This window comes from Halichoerus grypus, chromosome 13 (genome assembly GCF_964656455.1).
Source record: "Halichoerus grypus chromosome 13, mHalGry1.hap1.1, whole genome shotgun sequence".
Taxonomy (NCBI): Eukaryota; Metazoa; Chordata; class Mammalia; order Carnivora; family Phocidae; genus Halichoerus; species Halichoerus grypus.
Window position 1 is genome coordinate 68,661,881 of NC_135724.1, and position 22,749 is coordinate 68,684,629.

General features: G+C 42.4%; 1 protein-coding gene across 3 annotated transcripts in view; it reads right to left on the bottom strand.

Annotated features, from left to right (window-relative positions):
- The window catches only part of SPECC1L (sperm antigen with calponin homology and coiled-coil domains 1 like), a 128,762-nt gene that overhangs the window by 35,466 nt on the left and 70,547 nt on the right, over nucleotides 1–22,749 (bottom strand). For 2 of the 3 annotated variants that reach the window (XM_036077942.2, XM_078060707.1), the window contains 4 exons: nucleotides 22,286–22,449; nucleotides 18,037–18,128; nucleotides 13,162–13,252; nucleotides 1,794–1,877 (listed from right to left, as the gene is read on the bottom strand). In XM_036077942.2, the coding sequence (XP_035933835.1) occupies nucleotides 1,794–1,877; nucleotides 13,162–13,252; nucleotides 18,037–18,128; nucleotides 22,286–22,449 (431 nt within the window). Of the gene's footprint in view, nucleotides 1–1,793; nucleotides 1,878–5,473; nucleotides 5,618–13,161; nucleotides 13,253–18,036; nucleotides 18,129–22,285; nucleotides 22,450–22,749 lie in introns of those variants that run through there. The other variant, XM_078060708.1, reaches the window with a different exon arrangement.

Here is a 22,749-nt window from a genome sequence, read left to right on the forward strand (position 1 = left end):
AGAAAACCAAAAGGTGTCAAGTCAACTACTGAGAAACAAGTTCAGGAAAGTTCTATTTTGAAAGGCTAGCACAGTAAGACATCACACCTTGTCAGAACTACAGAAAGTTCTGAGAACTGCTAAGTGGAAGTAGCCCGTGCTTCAGCCGTTGGTAACAGAGCCACAACAAAAGCCACTTTCTAGCAAGGAGGCGCTGACTAAGCACAGGTGCTCACGGCCCTGGGCTAAATTCAGAGAGAAAGGAAATGTGAGCCAAAGTTCCTGACCTCAGACACACGCTCTCTCACATCAGAAGATGCTGGATGTGCAGGCGCCCCGAGCTGGCTGTAATCAATGCTGTACATCAGTAATTCTTCCCCAGTGACTGAACTGGCCACCCCTCTTATTGACTAAAATGTTCTTGGTGATTTTAGGATAGCCACAAGCAGAACATAACTCTGCATTAGTAAAGTGATGTCTGTAAAGATCCAGAGGAGAGAGGTGCTTTCTCCTATTACATGATCTCATTAGAATGATGTATTTATACATATTTCTGACATAATTTTATAATTATTCTTGTTTTTTCTTTCAATGTCAGATCTTCGTATGCCTTAAATCAGCAGTTTAAGTGGTGTGCTAGAAAACTGGCTGAGAACACCTTTCATCATTTTATATAAAATAGGGGAAACTGAGAAAGAATCGGAAGGACTCTGTGAGAAGAAAAAGCTTTGGGATGGTAATTTTGGCTGGACTTCCCACTAATATAAAGACCTGGCTATGACGTCTAAAAACTGTACTAACTTAAATCCCCGTACAAGTGGAAGGTTAACTGTATGAGGCAGAGTTATAGGAATTTCTCCTTCCCTGGTCCAATTTCTAGTTGAGTTATAAAGGGTAAATAAAGGCCACAAAGGGAAAATAATGTGAGCAATTGATAAAATGGAGTTAGCCCTAGGAGACAAGGGGAGCCTGTCAAATTCACATTGTAGGATGGCTTTAGCATACTGGAAAAATCTGGCTTCTGGAGAATTTTTGGTGTGCTCCGAAATAAGTCCCGACACACTTTAGGATGGATAGCCTAATCTTTCACAACTACACTGACTTTGTATCAAGCTATATTTTTGGCACAACATCTAACCCGCTCTAGGCCTTTCTTAAATACTTGTTAAATAAATGGAATGATCTAGTTTTGAGAGTTTTTTGTTTTATTTATTTTAAAGATTTTATTTATTTAACAGAGAGAGGGAGAGAGAGGGGACACAAGCAGGGGGAGCTGCAAAGGGAGAGGGAAAAGCAGGCTCCCCACCAAGCAGGGAGCCCAACATGGGGCTCGATCCCAGGACCCTGGGATCATGACCTGAGCCTAAGGCAGACACTTAACCGACTGAGCCACCCAGGTGTTCCTGCTTTATTTTAAAATTACAGCCATGAAATGTGATTTCTATAGAATCTGGAAGATACAACAGGGGAAATTCAGAGTGAAAAATAATCAACTCAAGGGGCACCTGGGTGGCTCAGTCGGTTAAGCATCCGACTCTTGATTTCAGCTCAAGTCATGATCTCAGGGTTGTGAGATCAAGCCCCACTCCAGGCTCCTGGCTGAGTGGATAGTCTGCTTGAGTTTCTCTCTCTCTCTGCCCCTTCCACGCATTCTCTCTCTAAAATAAAAATAAATCTTTAAAAAGAAAAAGAATCAACTCAAGAGCTAAAGAGGCAAGAAAAGTTAAATAAGTCTAAAGAGAAAGCATTCAGTACCATTACTAAAACTTCTGGAAGAGTCTTTCTAAAGGAAATTCTAGATAAAAAGTCGTCACCTGAGATGGTCTTGGCACTTTCCATGGCAGGTACTCTCGGCAGAGAAGCGGGTCGGCTGGTTGAAGATGTTCTTAATAGATGCTCTGCACAAAATGGGAAGGGTCAAAATAAAGACATCAGACACTGAACTTGAAGTCACAAAGGTAGCAGGAAGGTGAGCTCTCCTCCTCTCCCCCACCACAAGCTCATCCTTCTTTCTCAATCTGGGGCACTCTAACAATCCCCCATGGAGCCCAAGTCTACAAAAGAGCTTCCATAGACAAGGACCGTGGGAAAACATTTCATTCAGTGTTTGATTTCTAGGGATGAGATTTGACACAGATGAATGCTTCTAAATCACCGACTGCTACTTATCTCTGTGACACAATTCAACCAAAATTCAAAGATCCTCTATGTCGGTCTAAAAGTACAGACTAAATCAAAGCCTTGCCCTTATGTTCCTACCGATAGTGGGGAAGCCATACATACACACAACCAGAGACAAAGCAAAATAAGTCAATCAGAGAAAGACATGTATCATAGGACCTCACTGATATGAGGAATTCTTAATCTCAGGAAACAAACTGAGGGTTGCTGGAGTGGTGGGGGTTGGGAGGGATGGGGTGGCTGCGTAATAGACATTGGGGAGGGTATGTGCTATGGTGAGCGCTGTAAATTGTGTAAGGGAAAAATGAAGGGGGGGAAATCGGAGGGGGCGACGAACCATGAGAGACTATGGACTCTGAAAAACAAACTGAAGGTTCTAGAGGGGAGGGGGGTGGGGGGATGGGTTAGCCTGGTGAGGGGTATTAAGGAGGGCATGTACTGAATGGAGCAGTGGGTGTTATACGCAAACAATGAATCATGGAACACTACATCAAAAACTAATGATGTAATGTATGGTGATTAACATAACATAATAAAAAAAAGAGGACTGGACAATTAGAACAAGAATGACAAAGTATTATCAAACTGCAGAGTGAGAAGCCATTCACTTTGATTTCAGGCAGCAGGGAGGTCTTCAACAACATAATGACATTAAGCTGGGCTTTACCAGTAGAGAAGTGGGGACAGTTATCTTGGCCAGAAACAAGGAGAACAAAGCTATAAGGACATTCGAGTTACAAAACAGTAAAATTCCAGTGTGGCCTCAACACAGGGCATATGGAAATGAGAGAGGGCGGCAGGAAAAGGGGCTTTGAAGGGAAGATGAGGCTGACCGACAAGAGCCTCCATTACCTGGTATGTGGACTTCAGTCTGAGAGCCACCAGGAAGCCCCAGACCTTTCTGAGAGTTTGGGAAGGAAGCATACAGGTACCACCTCTACTGCCCAGCTTGCAGCCGCGCCCTACGCCACCCCTCCCTTGCTCTCTAGACTCGAGCTGCCTTGGCACTTTCTGGAGTTCCTCAAACATTGGCACAAGCTGCTCCCCCGCCTCCTGTTCTCCTCCTCCATTCCCGCTGTAGCCTGGCTACCTTCATCATCCTTCTGGTCTAGCCTCAACCTCACTTCCTCAGGACCTGCCCGTGCCCTCCTCCCACCCCCGGATGGCAGCCCCAAATAGACCAGCACGCTTCTTCCCTCAGGCTACAAGCCTGACAAGGCTGTCATCAGGCCAGGACGACAAGCACCAGGACGGACAGACTAGATGTGTTCTGCCAGGTTGCCACATGCTAAAGATGCGTGATCAGCATGAGGGAAAACACCACCTCTTAAACTTACTGAACACCATTAGCCTCACTATCCAAGAATGGCCCCACAGCAAACATATTTTAACAGATCATTCACCACTTCTTTTTAAGAACTGACAATTTAAAAAATAGTTCCTCTCAGAATACCATGATGTCAAAAGTATGGCATGACATCTTTCAAGGACAGTGCACCTATTGTTCCAGAATCTATTTTCTAAGTGTATGAAGAACATTTGGTTACCAAATGTTGTAACTACACACAACTTTGGGAAGGACGTACTTACTTTCTTAATGAAGATAGGACTTACATAGCCTAGAGTCACTACATCTTTCCAAACCTGAACAAACATCACCTCTGTGCAAAGAGCCCACAAGCAAGCATCAATCAGAATTCTGAACCCTGTCAGCAGTTGGCATTCATCCTCACAGGAAGAGCATATTATGCACAAAGTCTGACAGACAAAACAAAGTCAGTAGAACACGGAAATAGTAGGAAACAGAAATCAACATTTTTAATTTAATCAAAATTTCCATTTTACAATTATGCAACTAGTCATTTCCCTAAAATCTTAATCTCCCAAAGAACACAGCAAATGAAGAAGGTGAAAACAAAGCTTGTAGAAACAAATGAATCCAAACAAGGAGCGTGTCGGCTAAGGCAATAAGCCCTCGTCATTCCCTACAGGGAAAGTGTTTCTAAATTACCTTCTTTCTTTCTCTTTCACACTGTACACTATAGGCGCACAACTGAAACAAAGTTCACGAAATTTACTGCTGATTCCTTTGCTCAACCCTGGTTAAGGCTTTCCTTACTGCATGTCTAAGGAGCTGTCTCCATTCGGCAGGTGGTCCCCTACCACAGACCAACACCTACTTTTTGAAAATGTACAAAATTGTACTGAAGGCCTCAATAAGGTTATTCTTTTCAAAATTCTCTGTGGTCAACTTCAATGGGCACAACACAGTCTGCTGCCATTCCATGAAGTGTTTTCATTGTGAGACTCACACTTGCTCAGAGGCTCTTGTCCCATTGTGAGCACATGTCCATTTACTACTGCTGTCAGCCGCTGGGTTCAGTCTCCATGTTAAACTGTCAGTTTATCGCTCTTCAGCAAATAAGATTAGTGTATTACAGTCATATGTGGCAAGCAGGAGAGATTGATTATATTTTATAGTAACAGAGTCTATTCTACTGCCGTTTGGAGCTTTTCTTGTCTTTAATCCATTCATTAAACAAAAATCATTTGGGTGTCCACTACTTGCTAGGCACTGGGCTTGGTGAGAAGGTTAGAGAAAGGAACAAAGGAGGCAAGAAACTTACCCTTACAGAACTCAGAATCTAGAGCAGAAGAAATATATTAAAAAAAAAAAAAATCATTACAAGTGAGGGATGCTAGGAAAGAACAAGTACATGGGGCTCTGGAAACACAATAGGGGATGTGACCTGCTCTTGAGGGGAGGTCCGGAAAAGCCTCCTCAGGAAATGACATCTCAGTTCAGATGAGAAGGGTAATTAATAGCTTTTACACAGGCAAAGGAGAGGTTGGAGGGGAGACAGTGTTCTCAGCTGAGTGCTCAGCACACACCAGAACAACTCCAGGGCAGCGACGTTCAGAGGACGGGGAAAAGAGCAGATGAGAGGGCAAAGGCAGGCTGGGAGGGCCAGAACAGGCAAGGGAAAGCATGCAGGCGATGCAGGCCAAATTAAGGAGTTTGGACTGTATGCTGTTGGCAATGGGGAGCCAATGAAGGCACTTAACCGACTGAGCCAAGATGTGAGCATTTTTAAATGACAATGGAAGAGAGCCAGTAGACAGGGTAAAGCTGAAGATCTGAGGCTAACAGCATCTGTGACAGCCAAGGGGGTGAGATCCAGGGCTCAGGGGGAAGAGATAAACCTACACAGAGATGGTCTGTTCACGTCCAATAGACAGGCAGCGGTAACAGGAGCATACTAGGTCTGCTACTTAATTCTCTCTTATTTTAGAAATCACAGAAATAAACAGGTAAAGGCAGTTGTCCCTTTATTGTTTCCCAAAACAAATTTACAGGCAAAATAGTGGGTTTTAAAATAGGAGCCTAAATAGCCAACTTCTGTTCAGAGAGTAGTTCCAAACGGACTGATGCTCCTGCCAAAAACGAGTATAAAATCTGAAAAAAAAAAAAAAATGAAAATCAACCACTTAAAGGCACTGAAGAGAATCCAAAAGCAGACAGAAAATGAAAGGAGTAAACGCGTGGAAGAATGAAAAGAGCACGGGGCGAGTTTCCCAGTTGATGGCTATAGGCATGAGTGCGGGCCCCAGGTGAGGCCATACAGGACAGCTGGTAGAACACACAGCTTTACTGCCCTGAAGAGGCAGAAGACAGATCTCAGGACAACCAAAGCTGCTGAAAAGGGGGAAATACCAGAAAGAATCACAAATTCTATATATAGACTCTGCCCAATTCTCTCACTGACCTCTGAAAACCACAAGCACTCAGATTCCAAGGAGTTGAAATTAAGGACAAAATAACTGAACAGGGATTTCAACTGAAGGAAAAGAGGTTAGATGGAGTTTGAGATGAGCCAAGGTAACTGCTATGCTATCAAAAAACAAATTTCTGCAGAGGAACAAAACAGAAAACAATCTCTACAACATGTGATTCACACCAGCCAGAATATAATTCAAAATTACTAGACATACAAAGAGAGAGAAAAAAGTGACCCATATGCAAAAGAAATGGAAACCTACCCAAAAATAACCCATGTTGGAATTAGCAAAATTTAAAGCAGCTATTACAGATAAGCTCGACATTATAAAATATATATATATATATGTTCTCAACAAATGAACAATGAGTAATCTCAGCTGAAAGAGTTACAAGAGTATGAGACCGGCGCTCCCTGAGACGCAATATGCAAGGGCAGCCGAGAGCAGAATGTGGAGCGGACACTGAGGGAACTCCTCCCAAACACCAGCCCTCCTCTAAACACAAGGATCACCAGAGCAGTTGGAAGCCTGGTGTGCACTAAGGACACTACAGCAACTTAACAAAACTCAAACCCAGCCCAGCTCCTAAACAGATCAACTCAAATTCCCACACTAAACACCTACCAGAAAGAGGTGCCCATGCCAAGGCATAAAACCAATCTACTGCCCTATATAAGATGTCCACATTTCAACAAAGAAGTCTAAAATATATAAAAAGCAAGAAAAAATGGTATATCCAGTTTACTATGTCAAGGCACAAAGTAATCAATAAAACCGACACAGATATGGCAGACATGTTGGAACTATCTGATAGGGCATTTAAAATACTATGATGAATAAGCCAGCGCCTGTCATGGAAAGAGTAGCCAAACAAAGAAGATCAGCTAGGCTTTCCTATTTGATTTTTGCTTATAGTTTCCATCTCTCTGCTAAAATTAGATAAATAAAATTGTGAGAACCATGTCTCTGGTTCTCAACTGAAGGTAAGTTTGCCAATATGCCATCGTCTTGAGGTATTTTTCACTGTCACACCTGGGGCAGGGGGGTGCTTACCACCTAGTGGGTAGAAGCCAGGGAGGCTGCTAAACACCTTACAATGTGCAGATCAGAATGAACTTTACTAGATACAAAAATTTTTTTTAAATGAATCAGAATTGGGGGGAGAGGGGATGAAATGCAGACTGGACAAAATTAATCTAACTGCATTACAAAAGCATGACATAACCATACTGAGAGAGTGGTGAAAAAGGGGCCGAGCTAAGTAGAAAAACGGTGTTTTGACTGGATACTCTCAGGCTAAACACAAAATGAACTGTACGCACTGTACTCCGTGGATCTGCTTTTCACAGGGGTATGGTATAGCAACCGTGAAACTACCGGATATGTACAGGAGGGTTCAACGAATACATAAGGGTATTATGGACAATGACAGCCACATTGCTCGTTGTCAGGAGAAAGAAGGTACAAATAAGGAGCGGGAAAAGGTTAGAATGAGCCCTTTGATGGTGGCTTGGAGTCAAGAGGTATCAGCATAAACTCACGGTTTTTGATAGACAGATACAGAAATAACCCTTACGTGTGTGTATGTGCGCATGGGTTGGTACTCATGCAAAGCTTTCCTAACTCTACCCACGGAGGAATTAGAGGCAGTGACGCCTCAGTAGCAACGAGCATATCTAGCACCCAGATCTTGTTTCCTAAGTACTAGTCTCTAATAAAAACTAACCAGGGCTCCTTGGAGAACTTGATTCCAGAGCTGCTGCAGGAAAAAGAACAAGTCTGGATCACTTTGTGGTGCCCAAAAGTAAGAAAGTGCTTTTTTGGGGGGAGGGGTTTGCATTAAAAGAGCAAGGTTCAATTGTGAAAGAGCTCCAAATGGTTCCCAAGTTGGAATAATTTGAGGAACAAAAAAAAAAATAACAGTAAGAAATTACAACCCAAAGAATAAATACCCATGAGTCTATACTAATACAAATATATGTTAAAAAAAATAAAACAGTAAGTATAATGATGTGAGTAATTCCATATAGAAAGAATGAGAAAACAGAAAATCACTGGTATGGAATACCACAGTAGTAATTCCTGCAGGCAAAATTACACAAATGGATGCTAAAATCAGTGAGAGAAATTTATTACTAGCAGACAACCATCCTAACCAAGTGATCACGGCCAACGTGGCTAGTAATAATATGTACTGACCTCATTTGCCCCTGATATGATACCTGAGAAGGGCCCTCACCTCTGTCAGCGCTGCTTTGCCGCCAGTGCATAACCTCAACCCAATCAGGAGAAAATACCACACAAGCCCATACTGAGAGAGATTCTAAAAAAGTAATTGGCCAGTATTCTTCAAAAGTGTCAAGGTCACGAAGACAGAGAAAGACTGATGAACTGGTGGAAGCTTTAGGAGGTAAGACAACTAAATGCAAAGTGGGGCCCGGGATTTGATTCTGGAATTAAAAAAGGACATCAGTGGAAAAACTGGTGAAATCCAAACATCTGTAGTTTAGCTAATTGTATGTTAACAATATTGATTTCTTATTTTTGATAACTGCCCTATGGCTGTATAGGATGTTCATGTAAGGGAGGCTGAGAAAAGGTGTAAGAGAAAGCTCTAGTATTTTTCCAACTCTTCTATAAGGCTTACCTCAAGAGTTTAAAGACAGAGTACCTTAAATAAATATTGCAATTCATGCTCGAATCTACCAACTGCAACTTACCTTGAGAAGACCTTTTCAACGACCTGTATCCATGTACCTAGTTAGCAGATCTATCCTTTCCTGCTTATTAGGCCATAAATGTTAATTCACATCCTATCTACTAAGAGTCACTGAGGTGGCACAATCATGACCCTAAGCCAACAATACCAAAAAAGAGCATTTGATTAGTCCATTTATAATAAGATTTCTCTGCTCTGAAATATCTTCCCTCAACTGACATGTAAGCATGATGCTAAAATAGAATAAAAACCCCATCCCTATTATAATATACTTAACTGGAAAAAACACCAAATTCTCTAATTTAAGTGTAGAACAAGAGGCAGCACCTTTGAAAGTTTCAGTAATGAAATCATTGAAATTTTCTCAATGAAAATTATAGATTAATCTTTGATTTATGCCACGATAAAAGAAACAGTCAAGCAAGACAAGCATTTCAAGAGAGAGCCTGGAAATCCTACTTTCTTATCACAGTTTAGATAACCATGGTGGCTTTTTATAACCAAGAATCACTTGGTTGTTTTTAGTTTTATAAGTTATTTCTTTCTCTAGTGACTGTTTAAAATAAAAGATCACACTATCAACAAATTCTCAGATAAAAATTCACCTAAGTATGTTTCCTGCTCTCTCCTGTATTTGCCCTGCTTCAGCTAAGCCCCATGAAGGCATTATAACAGACTGAAGTGGAGAAGTAGACCACCATTAACACACACCAACCATACCCCCAATAGCCATATCGTTTGATACATTACCAGATAATAAAACGAGGAGAAGCAGGGAAAGGTTTCATTCAGCAGAGCCCCAAAGACACTTAACACATTTAGTCTGTGTCAATAACCTTGGCCCACGGATCTTCTACACCCCCACTCCGTACCCACAAAAGCCAAGGTAATAGGAAAAATTCTTTGCCCAATTTCCCAATTTGTCCTTTCCTAAGAATTACTTGGGGTGCCTGTGAAAATGAAGTTTCCAAGCTCCCTTTCCTATAGAGTCCATGGCAGTAGACCTGAGGTGAGGCCCAGGATTCCCTATTTCACGAAATGACTCAGGTAAGTCTTATCAACAGGTAAATTCGAGAAATACTGTTGGTGCTGGCTTTGCCCAGTAAACCTTGCCCTGCTGTGAGCCGATCAAGAAGAATCTGGAAGGTAGCTGTTCAAAGGGGAGAAGGCTCTGAGGGTCAGCTTCAGCATGGCCTCCAGAGTTCTGGAAAGCCCTGAGTCATTTCTCATTGGAGCATGGGGCATCTCCACTTTCCTCAGAGGCCAAGTGGGGCCTGGGGACTCAGTTTTCTCTGGTGTCCAAGGATGACTTCAAGGCTCTCCAGATGGGGTGGGTCACTCCCACAGGGCTGTCACAGGCCCAGTGTTATACATATTTTCAAAGGCTTTGGCATCCTGGCTCCTGGTTCCAACCGTACCTGGATCAAAAGGTTGACTTTATTGACAGAACGGGGGCAGATGCAACAAGCAGCTGAGTGGGAGTGCTCCTGAACCCTTGGCTTCCATCTTTGCCCTCGGTGCCGGCAGCTTTAAGATGCCCAAGACATAATGTGTAGTGATGCTTTCTCACAACCACCTGTCGGTAGCTAAGCAAAATCCTGCAGACCCTGGTGGCCTTGCAATGAACTAAAATCTTGTACTCAGACAATAAAAAGCCATCCTTCTCAGCCACTTGTGCTACTAAGAAGTTCACACGCTAATAGTAATAAAATCTAACAGCATTGACTGTGGACTAAAACCTGTGCTAAGCCCTTTACATGCTGTAACGTACCCTTCATTCACTCATCTCACAACTTATTATCAAGAGCCCAGTACGACAATAGGTGCTGAGATACCTCAGTGAACCAAACAGACAAAAATCCCTGAATTCACGGACCTCACAGTCTAGGGAGGTAGACAATAAAAGTTATAGACAAGTAAACTATGCAGTATGTCCGAAGGGTTAAGTACTTAGTTAAACTAAGTTTTTTAAAGGGGAGAGGGGTTCGGGAAGGGGCGTGTGGAGGAGCGCGCAGGTTGTAATTTTAAATATGGCACTCACCAGCTAAGGGGAGCCTAGAGCAAAGCCTTAAAGGAGGGCCCAAGTGAGCCGTGTGGACATGTGGCAGAGCGCTCTGGCAGAGGAAGAGCCAGCGCAAGGCTCCGAGGTCGGGAGTGTGCAGAGTGCCCAGGGAGCACAAGGAAGCCCATGTGGCTGGTCAGAGTGACCAAAAGAGATACATGGTGAGGGCAGAGAGGAAACCAAGGCCACGATGGGAGGGCCTGAAGGCCACTAAGAGAACTCTAGCTCTTCTTCTGAGAGAAATGCGGAGCTGAATAGAATGAAGTGTTCCAATTTATATTTTTCAGGATTACGCTGGCCGTAGGGTTAAGAATAGATTGTGAGGGGGGATTAGGAATCTTTTGTCAGAACCCAGGTGAGATGATGGTGGCTTGACCAAGGAGGTGGTGGTAGAGGGAAGAGCAATGCTCCACCTCTGGATGTAGAGACAATGGGAGTTTCCTAAAGAACGGAACAGTTCTGTTACTTTGTCTGGTGACAGATGGTAACTAGACTTATTGTGGTGATCATTTTGCAACATGTACAAAAACGTGAATCATTGTGTTGTATGCCTGAAACTCATATAATATTGTATGTCATTTATACTTCAATTAAAAAATTGATTTGGGGGCGCCTGGGTGGCTCAGTCGGTTAAGCATCCGACTCCTGATCTCAGCGCAAGTTCTGATCTCAGGGTTGTGAGTTCAAGCCCTGTGTTGGGCTCTACGCTGGGCATGGAGCCTACTTTAAAAAAAAAAAAAAAATTTATTTGATCGTGAAAAAAAAAAAACCTAACAGTTTGCAGATATGGGGTCTAAGATAAAGAAGGGAGCTAAGGATGACTCCGAGGTTTCTGGAGGATAAAACTACCATTAACTGAAATGGAAAAGACAGATTACAGGTAAGACAAGTTTCGAAAATGTGGAAATCTTGTCCTGGACACACTCCATCTGAGATTATTCGACATCCAAATGGGAGTTGTCAAGTAGGCAACTGGGTATATTAGTCTAGAGTCTAGAGGAGAGAAACAGGCTGGAGATACCAGTTTGACACTAGCAGTTAAAGCCATGAGAAACAATACAGTGGCAGAGTAAGTAAGCAAGGGAGGCCCAGGAACTGAGCTCGGAGGTACGCCGCCGCTTGCAGGTCAGGAGGGGGTCAAGCACAGGGGATAGAGGAGCAGCCAGGGAGGAAGAAGACACAAGAGTGCGGCATTGTGGAAATCAAAATGAACATCCTAGAAGAGAGAGTGCTCAATGGCACCCTACACATACATAATCCTTAGTGGATCCACCTGGGAAGCAAGGGTGGGAACACAGTCAAAATGTAAAGAGAGACTTGACACCTTCCACTATTTTTACCCTTAACAAAAAGACCTTCTGAGGAGAGAAAAGACCTCAAGTCATAACTGATGAATGTACCAGAGCTAAGAAGTAGGGGTAGAAGGCAAGCCCTTGTGCAGGGACGGTAGCAGCAGCACCATCTTGTGCTCCATTATCCCTAAGTGTATGCACAAGCAGCTTACCTGAATATGAGGTATACCTGCGACTGGCAGGGAAAGGGCCAGTCCCACCGCCAAACTGGGCACCTCCTGCACAGGTGCTCCATGGAGCCCACAGAGCATCCTCTGGGTTGTTTGAGGGACTCATTCTCACAAGTCTGCTTATTTTTTAACCCACACCTGCTGAAACCTTGTAGTCACATGCATAAAGGCTAACTGCCACAACCGAGAGAATGTGCAGAGGAAAACTTGGGAGGCGATCGGCCTACATCAACTGAGAGGAGCCTGGGGCTCCTGAGGGCGTGCATCCCGGCTGAGCACATGCACATCTACCCCAAATGAAGCTTGACCTTTACAGCACCATGCCCCAGTGCCACAAACCAATTTCCAGCGCACTTGAGCAGCATACAGGAAGAGGCAGCACAGGGTCAGAGAAGGAGCTCAGACCTCAAAAGGCAGGAGACGTGGGTTCTGGTGCTGGCTCTACCATAAAAGCTGTGTGAAAACGGCCGAGCCCCTTATAAGTGCACAAAAGAACGGACCTCATCTCAACCTCGTGTTTCAGAGTCTTGGTTTCCTCTTATGGACAATAATACAGAGCACAGAGGTTAAAAGAATGGGCTTTGGAGTCAGGCTGCCCAGGTCTACTGTTCATTGTTAACCAACTTTCTGAAACCTCATTTTTAGTATCTATTAAATGTGGGTAACACATTTACATACCCCATGAAGAACTATAAAAACAAAATGCCTAGTAATGGTGTGGACTCTCCATTGCCTATCATGCTACTAGCCTCCCTATCTAATGAAGACATATTATTAGTAAGCTTCTGATAAAGATGTATACCAGATCACCTGAAATAATGTCAAGAACAAAGAAAATCACAATTTCGTTAGCCAAAAAAGTCAGAAGAATCAAAAAATTAATAGCAGAAGTGAAGTACTGTGCCATATGAGACTTACCTTGAACAGGGATCTCCCCATAGTTTGGTCTCTTATCTGACAGCGCCGTCAGGGGTTTGGATGTAGAGATTGGTCCACTTATGGAATGTCTCTGAAATCATAACATAAACAGTGTCATAGTTAGCATAATTCTAGAGCTGGGACTCACAAATAAAGTCAACATTGCAGAAAGCAGTATTTAGTTATGAATCACCATCATTCTTTCCATATTGTTGTAGTAAGACTAAAACACACACACACACACACACACACACACACACACACACTTATAGGCATATAATATGATCAATACACTATTTAAAAAATTTATACAGAAATATCCCCTGTGCCCATTACTCAGTTTTCCCCAATGGTAACATTTACAGCAAACTATCTCAACCAGTATACTGACATTGTTTTGTTTAAAGAGAATTCTTAACTATTACACACCAATTGGTGAAATACGGACGTGCTCCTACTTCAAGAGCCCCAGTACAACCTGTCATCTTAATTCAGCACCACCACAATGGCTCTGCCCCTGGCTTCCTCATCTCCGGATGGATACATGCATCCCTCTGCGTGCAGCCACAAGTACCCGCCACAAATACCTCCTCTCAGTTCCTCAGCTTCATCTCCTGCCACCTCTGTGTAATGCTCAAACACCACCAAACTATTCATTTCCACACAGACCATGGTGTTTACCGTCACTGTCCTTTCTGTCGTGCTTATTTTCCCAGCTTTTCCCCCAGCCCTTTTTTATCTAGCGAACCTCTAACTACTCATTTCTTATTTCCCAGCAGAAAAGTGTGTGAGGTTCAGCCTCTTCACATTCTTACCAACACTTGAGACTGTCTTTCAATTTTAGCCATCCTAAAGGGTACATAGTGGAAGCTTACTGTGAATTTAATTTTTACTTACCCAGTGACTAATGATGTTGAACATCTTTTCATGTGTTTACTGGCCATTTGTGTATCTTCTCTAAGGAAGGGACTTTTAAAATCTTTTGTCTACTATTTACTGGTTTGTCTTCAATCAAGAAGACGAAAATGTCTTCTTGGAATATGAGTGTTTTGACAGATAAATGTATTGTGATTAGGGCGCCTGGGTGGCTCAGATGGTTAAGCGTCTGCCTTCGGCTCAGGTCATGATCTCAGGGTCCTGGGATCGAGTCCCGCATCGGGCTCCCTGCTCCTTGGGAGCCTGCTTCTCCCTCTGCCTCTCTCTCTCATGAATAAATAAATAATGTTAAAAAAAAAGTATTGTGATTATATTCTCCTGAGTCTATAACTTATCTTTCATTTTCTTAATGTCTCTCAGAAGTTTCAAATTTTGATGTCCAATTTATCAGTTTTCTTTCATGGTTCCTTCTTTTTATGTCCTAAATAAGAAATCTTGGCCTTCTCGAAGGTCAGGATGATTTTCTCTAATGTTTTCATCTAGAAGTTTTGTAGTTTTAGCTTTCACATGTAGGTCTACAATCAATTTTAATTTTTATAAATGCCATGAGGTAACAGTTGTGGTTATTTTTTTTTCCACATAGATTCTAGCTGTTCCGGAATCCTTTGTTGGAAAGGCTACCCCTCTCCCATTTAATTATCTTGGCAGCTCTGCTGAAAATCAGCTGACCTATTTCTGGATTATCTAATCTACTGACGTAATGTCTACATTTAAACTTATGTCAGTAAGTGCAGCTGCTGATACTCTGGCTATCTGTGGGATGGGGAGTTTATCAGCTTAATGAAGATTTCAAATAAACAAACAAACTGTCAGTACCACAATGTCTTGATTACTCTAAGTGCTGAAATCAGGTAGGATAAGTCCTCCAAATTTGTTTCCTTTTTTTTTTTTTTTAATCTCCCAGATGCTTTGGATATTCAGGGTCCTTTGAATTTCCATATAAATTTAAAATTGTATTATCAATTTCTACAAAATAGCATGCAGGATTATCATTGGGATTGTGCTGAATCTACAGATCAATGTCAGGGAGAGCTGTAAGCTAATAACACTACTGAGTCTTCCAGTTCATGAATATATCTCTCCACTTATTACTTCTTCAATTTCTCTCAGCAGTATTTTATACTTTCTGCTCTACAGATCTTACACAACAGCATTTCATTAAATGTATTGCTAACTATTTCAATTTTCTTTTTCTTTTCTTTTTTTTTTTTTAAGATTTTATTTATTTATTTGACAGAGAGAGACACAGCAAGAGAGGGAACACAAGCAGGGGAAGTGGGAGAGGGAGAAGCAGGCTTCCCAGGAAGCCCAGCAAGGAGCCCGATGCGGGGCTCAATCCCAGGACCCTGGGATCATGACCTGAGCCGAAGGCAGACGCTTAACGATTGAGCCACCCAGGCGCCCCTAAGTATTTCAATTTTCAATGGTTCACTGGAGTGACTGGATCTAAGAGAGAGCAAGAGGAATCCTCAAGACAGAAGCTAATCTTTTTTATAATCTTACCTTGTGATGTCCCACCCCTTTTGCCATACTCTATTCATCAGAAATGAGTCGTGAAGTCCAGCCAACACTCAAGAGGAGCAAGATTCCACAAGAGCGTGACTTCTGGGAGGTGAGAGTCACTAAGAAGTATTTCAGAGGCTGAGTACCCCAGTTACTTATGGATCTCCTTGGCTTTTTTGAGGTTTATTTTTAAGGTCTTTCAGGGCAGGTCTAGCATAGTACGTACTCGAGAGCTGCAATGCAGTTCTACTTTAGGGTGTGGCCCTCAGGGGTCTCTAAGGAATGCTCCAAGTATTCCAGGATTTCTCCACGGTGACCAGTGGGAACTCATGATTCCCTGCCCTGTGTGAACTATGGGAAGTGTTTACCTGACAGCTCCCTGGTAACGTTCTTTCCTGGGAAACTGTTCTTACTCAGCCTTGTGGGGGTTCACCCTGTGCCTGTGCAGACTGGCATTCAGGCAAAGACTTACAGGGATGCCTTTGCAGAGGTCCTCCCTCTGTGTAGCTCCCTCCTCCCAGGTCCTCTGCCCTGCAAATTCCAGCACTCTCATTCTCCCTGGACACCGATCTGTGTCTCCTCAGACCCAGCTAGTTCCCCCTTCCTGGCTCCATCTGGCTTCATCCCCCCCTGCACCACCATCTGGAACCTCCCAACAGGAAAAGTGTGGGCCCAGAAGGACTTTAATTTAAGTACCACCGTCTCATACTGCCTGCCGTACATTTCTGAATATAATTTCTTCCTATAATTTGTCCAGCTTTCGAGTTGCTTGGGGTGGCAGAGTAATCCAGCCTGTCACTCCCTTGTAGCCAGAAGTAGAATTCCCACTCAGGGAGTTTTGAAAAACTAACAATCCCAATCTTAGGCCATATTCCCTAGAGATTCTCGTTCACTAGGATGAGGCCTGGGAATCTATGTGTTTAAAACCTCTCCACACGGTTTTTATGCACAATTAGATCTGAGAAGCATTGTGCTAACCAAGTACTAAAAAGCTACTGAATGTGACTTGTAATTATTAACTTTTATCAAGTTACAGAGATGAGATTTTTCACCTCCTATCTTTATAAAGATTTACAAAGTCATGCTTTGTATATTAAACTTCAATGCATATAAAAAGAATTAAATCTATAGTAGGATTGGAATTCCCTTGCCTTCCTTGTAAATTAAGAGCATTAACATCTTCTGTACACATGCAAATGCAGAGCCACTAATCTGCAACATGACAAATGCAGAAGGAGTGCACTTTTACCCTAAATTTCACACAGGAAAAAGTTAAAAAGTAAAACAAAACACCAACAGATTCACTTGTAAAATACATGGCCAATAGTTAACAAAGCACAAAAGTCTCCATTCAAAAATAAAACGCTCCCAAATCCTACTCTAGTTTTAGGGAAGAGCTTTGGCTAAGGCTACCCTATATCAAAGGGTACCAGGTACTAGGTTTATGGCCATTTTTCCTTTGGCGACTCTCACTTACGTGGAAAAACTCCACCACAGCCACTCTTTCCAAAAGTGGCTGACCAACAAGGGCACAGCGAGAGGCCTCATGAGCACTACAGAGCAACAACCATCTCCCTTGCTTCTGGTCTACATTTCCACAGTGGCCAGGAAGAGCAACTTCAGAAACTTGTTTATAATGGATCAGCAATGCCCTTTGTGCTAGACTGCTAAAAAATGGCCCATAATGACCCTTCTGCAGAAACCCCCAACTCTGACTCTGGGCTAGCCTTATGACTTGGTTGGAGCTTGAGACACTGCACCATGAAGGAACCTGAGAGGAAAGACCACATGGAGAGAGTGGCCTGGCCATCCTTGCTGAGCCCAGGCCCCACCCCTCCCTGTGGCTAAGTGCAGCTGCAGGAATGAGCCCACACGAAGTCAGCCTAGGCAACACATAAATGTGAAAAATCATACAACTGCTCTTTTAAACAACCAAGCTTTGAAGTGATTTGTTAGGTAGCGGAGGCTGACACACAACAACTACATATTCTACTTAGAGAGATGGTCCCTGAAGCCACAGTGCCCAGGTTCAAATCCCAGCTCTACCATGTCTTCATTATATGACCCTCAGCAAGTTGCTTAACCTTTCTGGGCCTCAGTTTCCGCATGTGAAAACTAGAGGTAAGAATAGTACCTGATACCCAACAGGGCTGTTGTGACGATTAAATGAATTCACATTATAAAGTACGTGAAATAGTGTAGAACACATAGCAAGTGCTCAATACTTGTTAGCTATCACTATTACTTTCAGAAGAGTAACACAATGGACATTTTCATAATTTATCTCAATGAAGGATATTTACATTATTTTACAACCCTAACTACATTCCTCACGAGATAGTCATTTGCCGCCCTAACGTAAGTGTAAATGACTATTAGGAGGACACACTTTCAGAGGCTGAGGCCCCCACAGCCTCTAGGGTCACGGACACTTACCTGCATAGGCGAGACAGCTGCGGCAGGAGGAGTTTTCATAGGACTTGGACTCAAAGGCGTGCGAGGAATCGCGGCTGCAGTGGGGTTTGGTACTACAGAAACAAACAAACAAATACTGAATGCATCACGGTAGAGTGGAAGCTTTCATAGCTGGTGTCCCCTGAAAGATCCCCCAGACTATACCCAATGCTCTGGCTCCCTTGGAAGCTGTCCTGAGGCCTAACCTCCATGGAGCGCTCACAGTTGTGCCTAGCAGGTGGCGCTTCTCCTGCCACGAGGCGGATTGTCTGTTCCCTAGAGTAGTTGTGTTGATTCCCAACCTGGTTATGCCAGTCATTTCATTTTTGCCATTTCATTAACATAGGTAGTTAAAGAGCTCCATGAGCCAATGAAATTCAAGTTCAAAAAACCCAAGAGGAGTATTTCTGAAACTGCATCAGGTGAGAAGCCTGGCCCACAGTGGATGTGCATTCAATGAAGGAACACTGGAAAACAAAAACAAACAAAAAACAAAGGAACACTGGGCTCCCATTCATCTTTTCTCATCTCCTCCTGTGGAGTTCATCACTTCACTTAGCAAGTACTTTCTGGTTTGCATTTAATGCATGGATGTGTAATTATTTGCTCACATGTCAGTCTCCTTCTCTAGACTGAACTATTCAAAAGTCGGACCCATAATTTACTCACGTCCAGATACTTGGGCTTGACGCAGATTTTGGTAGAGGGTGCATAAAAATGGTTATTTGTTTGAAGCTAAATTAAAATCAAAATGGGACACAAAGATAAAATCAGGCACATCACACAGTGAGAAAAGGTGAAGAAGTAGATCACTGTGGACCTTTTTATGCAACCAAGTACACATATTTAAATTGCTATTTTTAGATGCATTCTTTTACTGAGATAAAATTCACATAATAGGGGTACCTGGCTGGCTCAGTCAGTACAGCATGCTACTCTTGATCTCAGGGCTGTGAGTTCGAGCCCCATATTAGGTATGGAGCCTACTTAAAATAAAAAAAAAATTTTTTTAATTCACATAATAGGGGCACTTGGGCAGCTCAGTGGTTAAGCGGCTGCCTTCGGCTCAGGTCATGATCCCAGGGTCCTGGGTTCGAGCCCACATTGGGCTCCCTGCTTGATAGGCAGCCTGTTTCTCCCTCTCCACCACTTGTGCTCTCTTGCACACACTCTCTCTCAAGTAAATAAAATCACATAATAGAAAGTAAATAATTTCAGAATGTAGAGTTCAACGGTATTTAGTACATTCACAATATTGTGCAGTCATCATCACTTCTACCTAGTTCCAAAATATCCCAGTATCTCTTAAGCAATCACTCCCCATCTATCTCTTCCCCAGTCTTTGGCAACTGCCAAACTGCTTTCTGTCTCTATGGACTTACTAATCTCCATATTTCATATAAATGGAATCTTATAATGCTCGGCCTTTTGTGTTTGGCTGCTTTCACTTAGCATGGTTTCTACATGGTAGTATATATTAGTACTTCATTCCTTCTATGGCTGAATAAAATTCCATCAGATGGACAGACCACATTCTGTTTATCCATTCATCAACTGATGGACAGCTGGGCTGTTTCCATGTTTTGGCTATTGTGAATAGTGCTACCATGAACACTCATGTACAAGTTATTTGAATACTTGTGCTAACTTCTTTTGCGTATATAATTAAGCAGTGGAACTACGGAGTCATTTAGATATATCTTATTGTAAAATATTGTTTTTTTTAAAAGATCAGTATAGAAGCAGATTTATCTTTTTGCATTAGAGCCCATTTCATCAATATTTTGAATAACTGCATGACTTTAGTACAGACATTCCATTATCATTTCATTTCAGAAGTACAGATTTTTGTCTTTCTTTTATCTTAGCCTGTCATACTTACCCAGAGGTAGCCAGTAACAATAGTTTCAAGTGCATCTTTCTTGTATTTTTAATGAAAAAATCTATGTACTTAAAAAAACAAAATGAGATCACACTATATAATACTGGTCTGCAACTTACTATAAAGGATTGCAGGTATATTTCAATACCAGTACTTCGAGATTTACCCCATCCTTATAAAAGAGTGCATAGTATTCTACTGTACTACTGGGTCATAACTGACTTAATCCTTTTAATGGGCACGTAAGCAATATCCAGGTTTTCCCTTTTTTTCAAACAATCCCACACTGAAAACTTTATGTGTACATCTGTATCTACATCTGTATCTTTAAAAACTTGTGCCAGTATTATGTATAAGAACTTCAGGGTCTATGAATATGGCATTTTAAATTGGAAAATATTGTCTTCCAAAATATCTGTACTAACACTGTGAGTATATAAGTGACTTTTGCTCTGATTTTAAGTCAAGAAAACTAATTTGTGTATAGTCACAGAATATAGATTATAGAAACTCTACTATTATTAGGGTGAATTAGAATAAAGCCTATCATGAAGTTTAAAGAATTTTTAGAAGAAAATGTAAGTTTCAGGACACATTACATTCAGTTGTTTTTTTGTTTTTTTTTTCTTTTTAAGATTTTATTTGAGAGAGAGTGAGGGTGCATGTGGGGGGGTGGGGCAGAGGGAGAGAGTCTTAAGCCGACTCTGCACTGAGGGCGGAGCCCAACCCGGGCCTTGATCTCACAACCCTGAGATCATGACCTGAGCCAAAACCAAGAGTTGGATGCTTAATTGACTGCGTGTCCCTCTATTTTGTGTTTTTAAGATTTAATTTTTTAAATTTTTTTTTAAAGATTTTATTTGAGAGAACAAGTGAGAGAGATCACAGAGGGAGAGGGAGAAGCATACTTGCCGCTGAGTGGAGAGCCCGATGCGGGGCTCAATCCCAGGTCCTTGGGATCATGACCTGAGCAGAAGGCAGATGCTTAACCGACTGAGCCACCCAGGCTCTCCAAGATTTTATTTTTTAAGCCCCAACATGGGGCTCAGACTCACAACCCCAGAATCAAGAGTCACATGCTCTACCAATTGAGCCAGATGGGTGCCTCCATTTAATTTTTTTTTAAAAACTACATCCCTTTCCCTATCCCAGAGCTGAGGGGGTTAGAGAGATGAAAAGGAGCCAGTCATTTGAAGGTGGGAAGTGAGCTTCCAGGTACAGAAGAGCCTGTGTGATATGGAGCCTGGCTTGCTTGGGACCTGTAGTCCATTGTGGCAGGAATACAGAGGGCAGAGGAAGAGTGGTTCAACTGAGGTAAGAGGAAGGTAGGGTCAGATCATGCACGCATCTGGGGATCTGAACTTCACTAACTATGATAAAGCAATTAAAGGAGTTTAAGCAAGAAAAGATCTTTCTGTCATAAAATGAAATGGAGAGACTGATTAGGAGGTCACTGAAATTAGAAGCTGATGGTGGTTTGTACTAGCAGTTGATTGTGCACTAGAGATGGAGAGAAGTATGGGGCACCTGGGTTGCTTAGTGGGTTAAGCGTCTGCCTTCAGCTCGGGTCATGATCCCGGAGTCCCAGGATCGAGCCCTGCATCGGCTCCCTGCTTGGCGGGGAGTCTGCTTCTCCCTCTGCGTCTCACCCCACTCATGTTCTCTCTCTCTTTCTCTCAAATAAATAAGTAAAATCTTAAAAAAAGAGAGAGAGAGAGAGATGGAGAGAAGTAGACAGAGCAAAGATGTGCATGCTGGAGGCTAGATCCACATGGCCTGCTAATGGATTACATGTGGAAGTGAGAAAGAAGAAGGATTTAAGGAAGAAGGAGGAAAGTGAGAAAGAAGGATTTAAGGAAGAAGGAGGATTCCTGGATTTCTGGCTTGAGTAACTGGGTAGAATGGTGCTGCCACTTACACAGGGGAAAGTCTGAAGCTCAGGGGCAAGAGTGCAGTTTTGGACATAAAATGTCTAGGAGATATCTGAGTGTCAATGTCAAGGAGGCCTTTGGATTTACAGACCTACAGGAGTTCAGAGGAAGGGAAAGGGCTGAATTCATACATCTGGAGGTTTTTAGGCATAGAGAAGACACTCAGAGCCCCAGGACTATGTGAAGACACATTTCTGCGAGGGGAAAGCCACCAAGTCTGAGACCAAGATCTCTGAAGCTGAATAGATCCCAAGTCTCCTGCTAAAATTCACCTGATAGTAAGACTAACTCATTAATACTACATGAAATTTGGTGAGGCTCAGATAGTTAAGATGGTAAAGAATATAAAACCAGACCAGAGAACAGATGGTAAGTGAATGACGACTGCCTGCCCTTGGCATAGGATATAAGAAATTACCTTGCGATGCACTGTCAAAGGACTTGATGAGGGTTTTCACCGTAGGGGTTGGCTCGGAGGAAGTTGAGGACCTTCTACTCAGTCCCATCCCTTGCCTTAAGGCTGCCAAGTCTCTCTCCACAGCATTCATGTAGTTGTACACCCGGCCTCGCTCCTCCTCTTGCCTGAAAACAATAGTGAAATCAGGCATTTTTACACACATACTAGCAAATACACATTTTTACCTCCCTACTGAAAAGCATTAAAAAGTATCACTTTTAAAAAAGACAGTATCAGTAGAGCTGAGTAAATTATCTAGTCTAATATTCTCATTTGTTTGATAAATTCCAGGAAATGATATTAAAATTTTTATATCAGGCTGTACTAAATAGGTTTAAAAGTAACCATCAGAATCCATTTTCATCTGAATAAGTGTAAGGTGAGGACATCAGTAATAAATTAGCAGTAAAATGGAAGTGGACTGG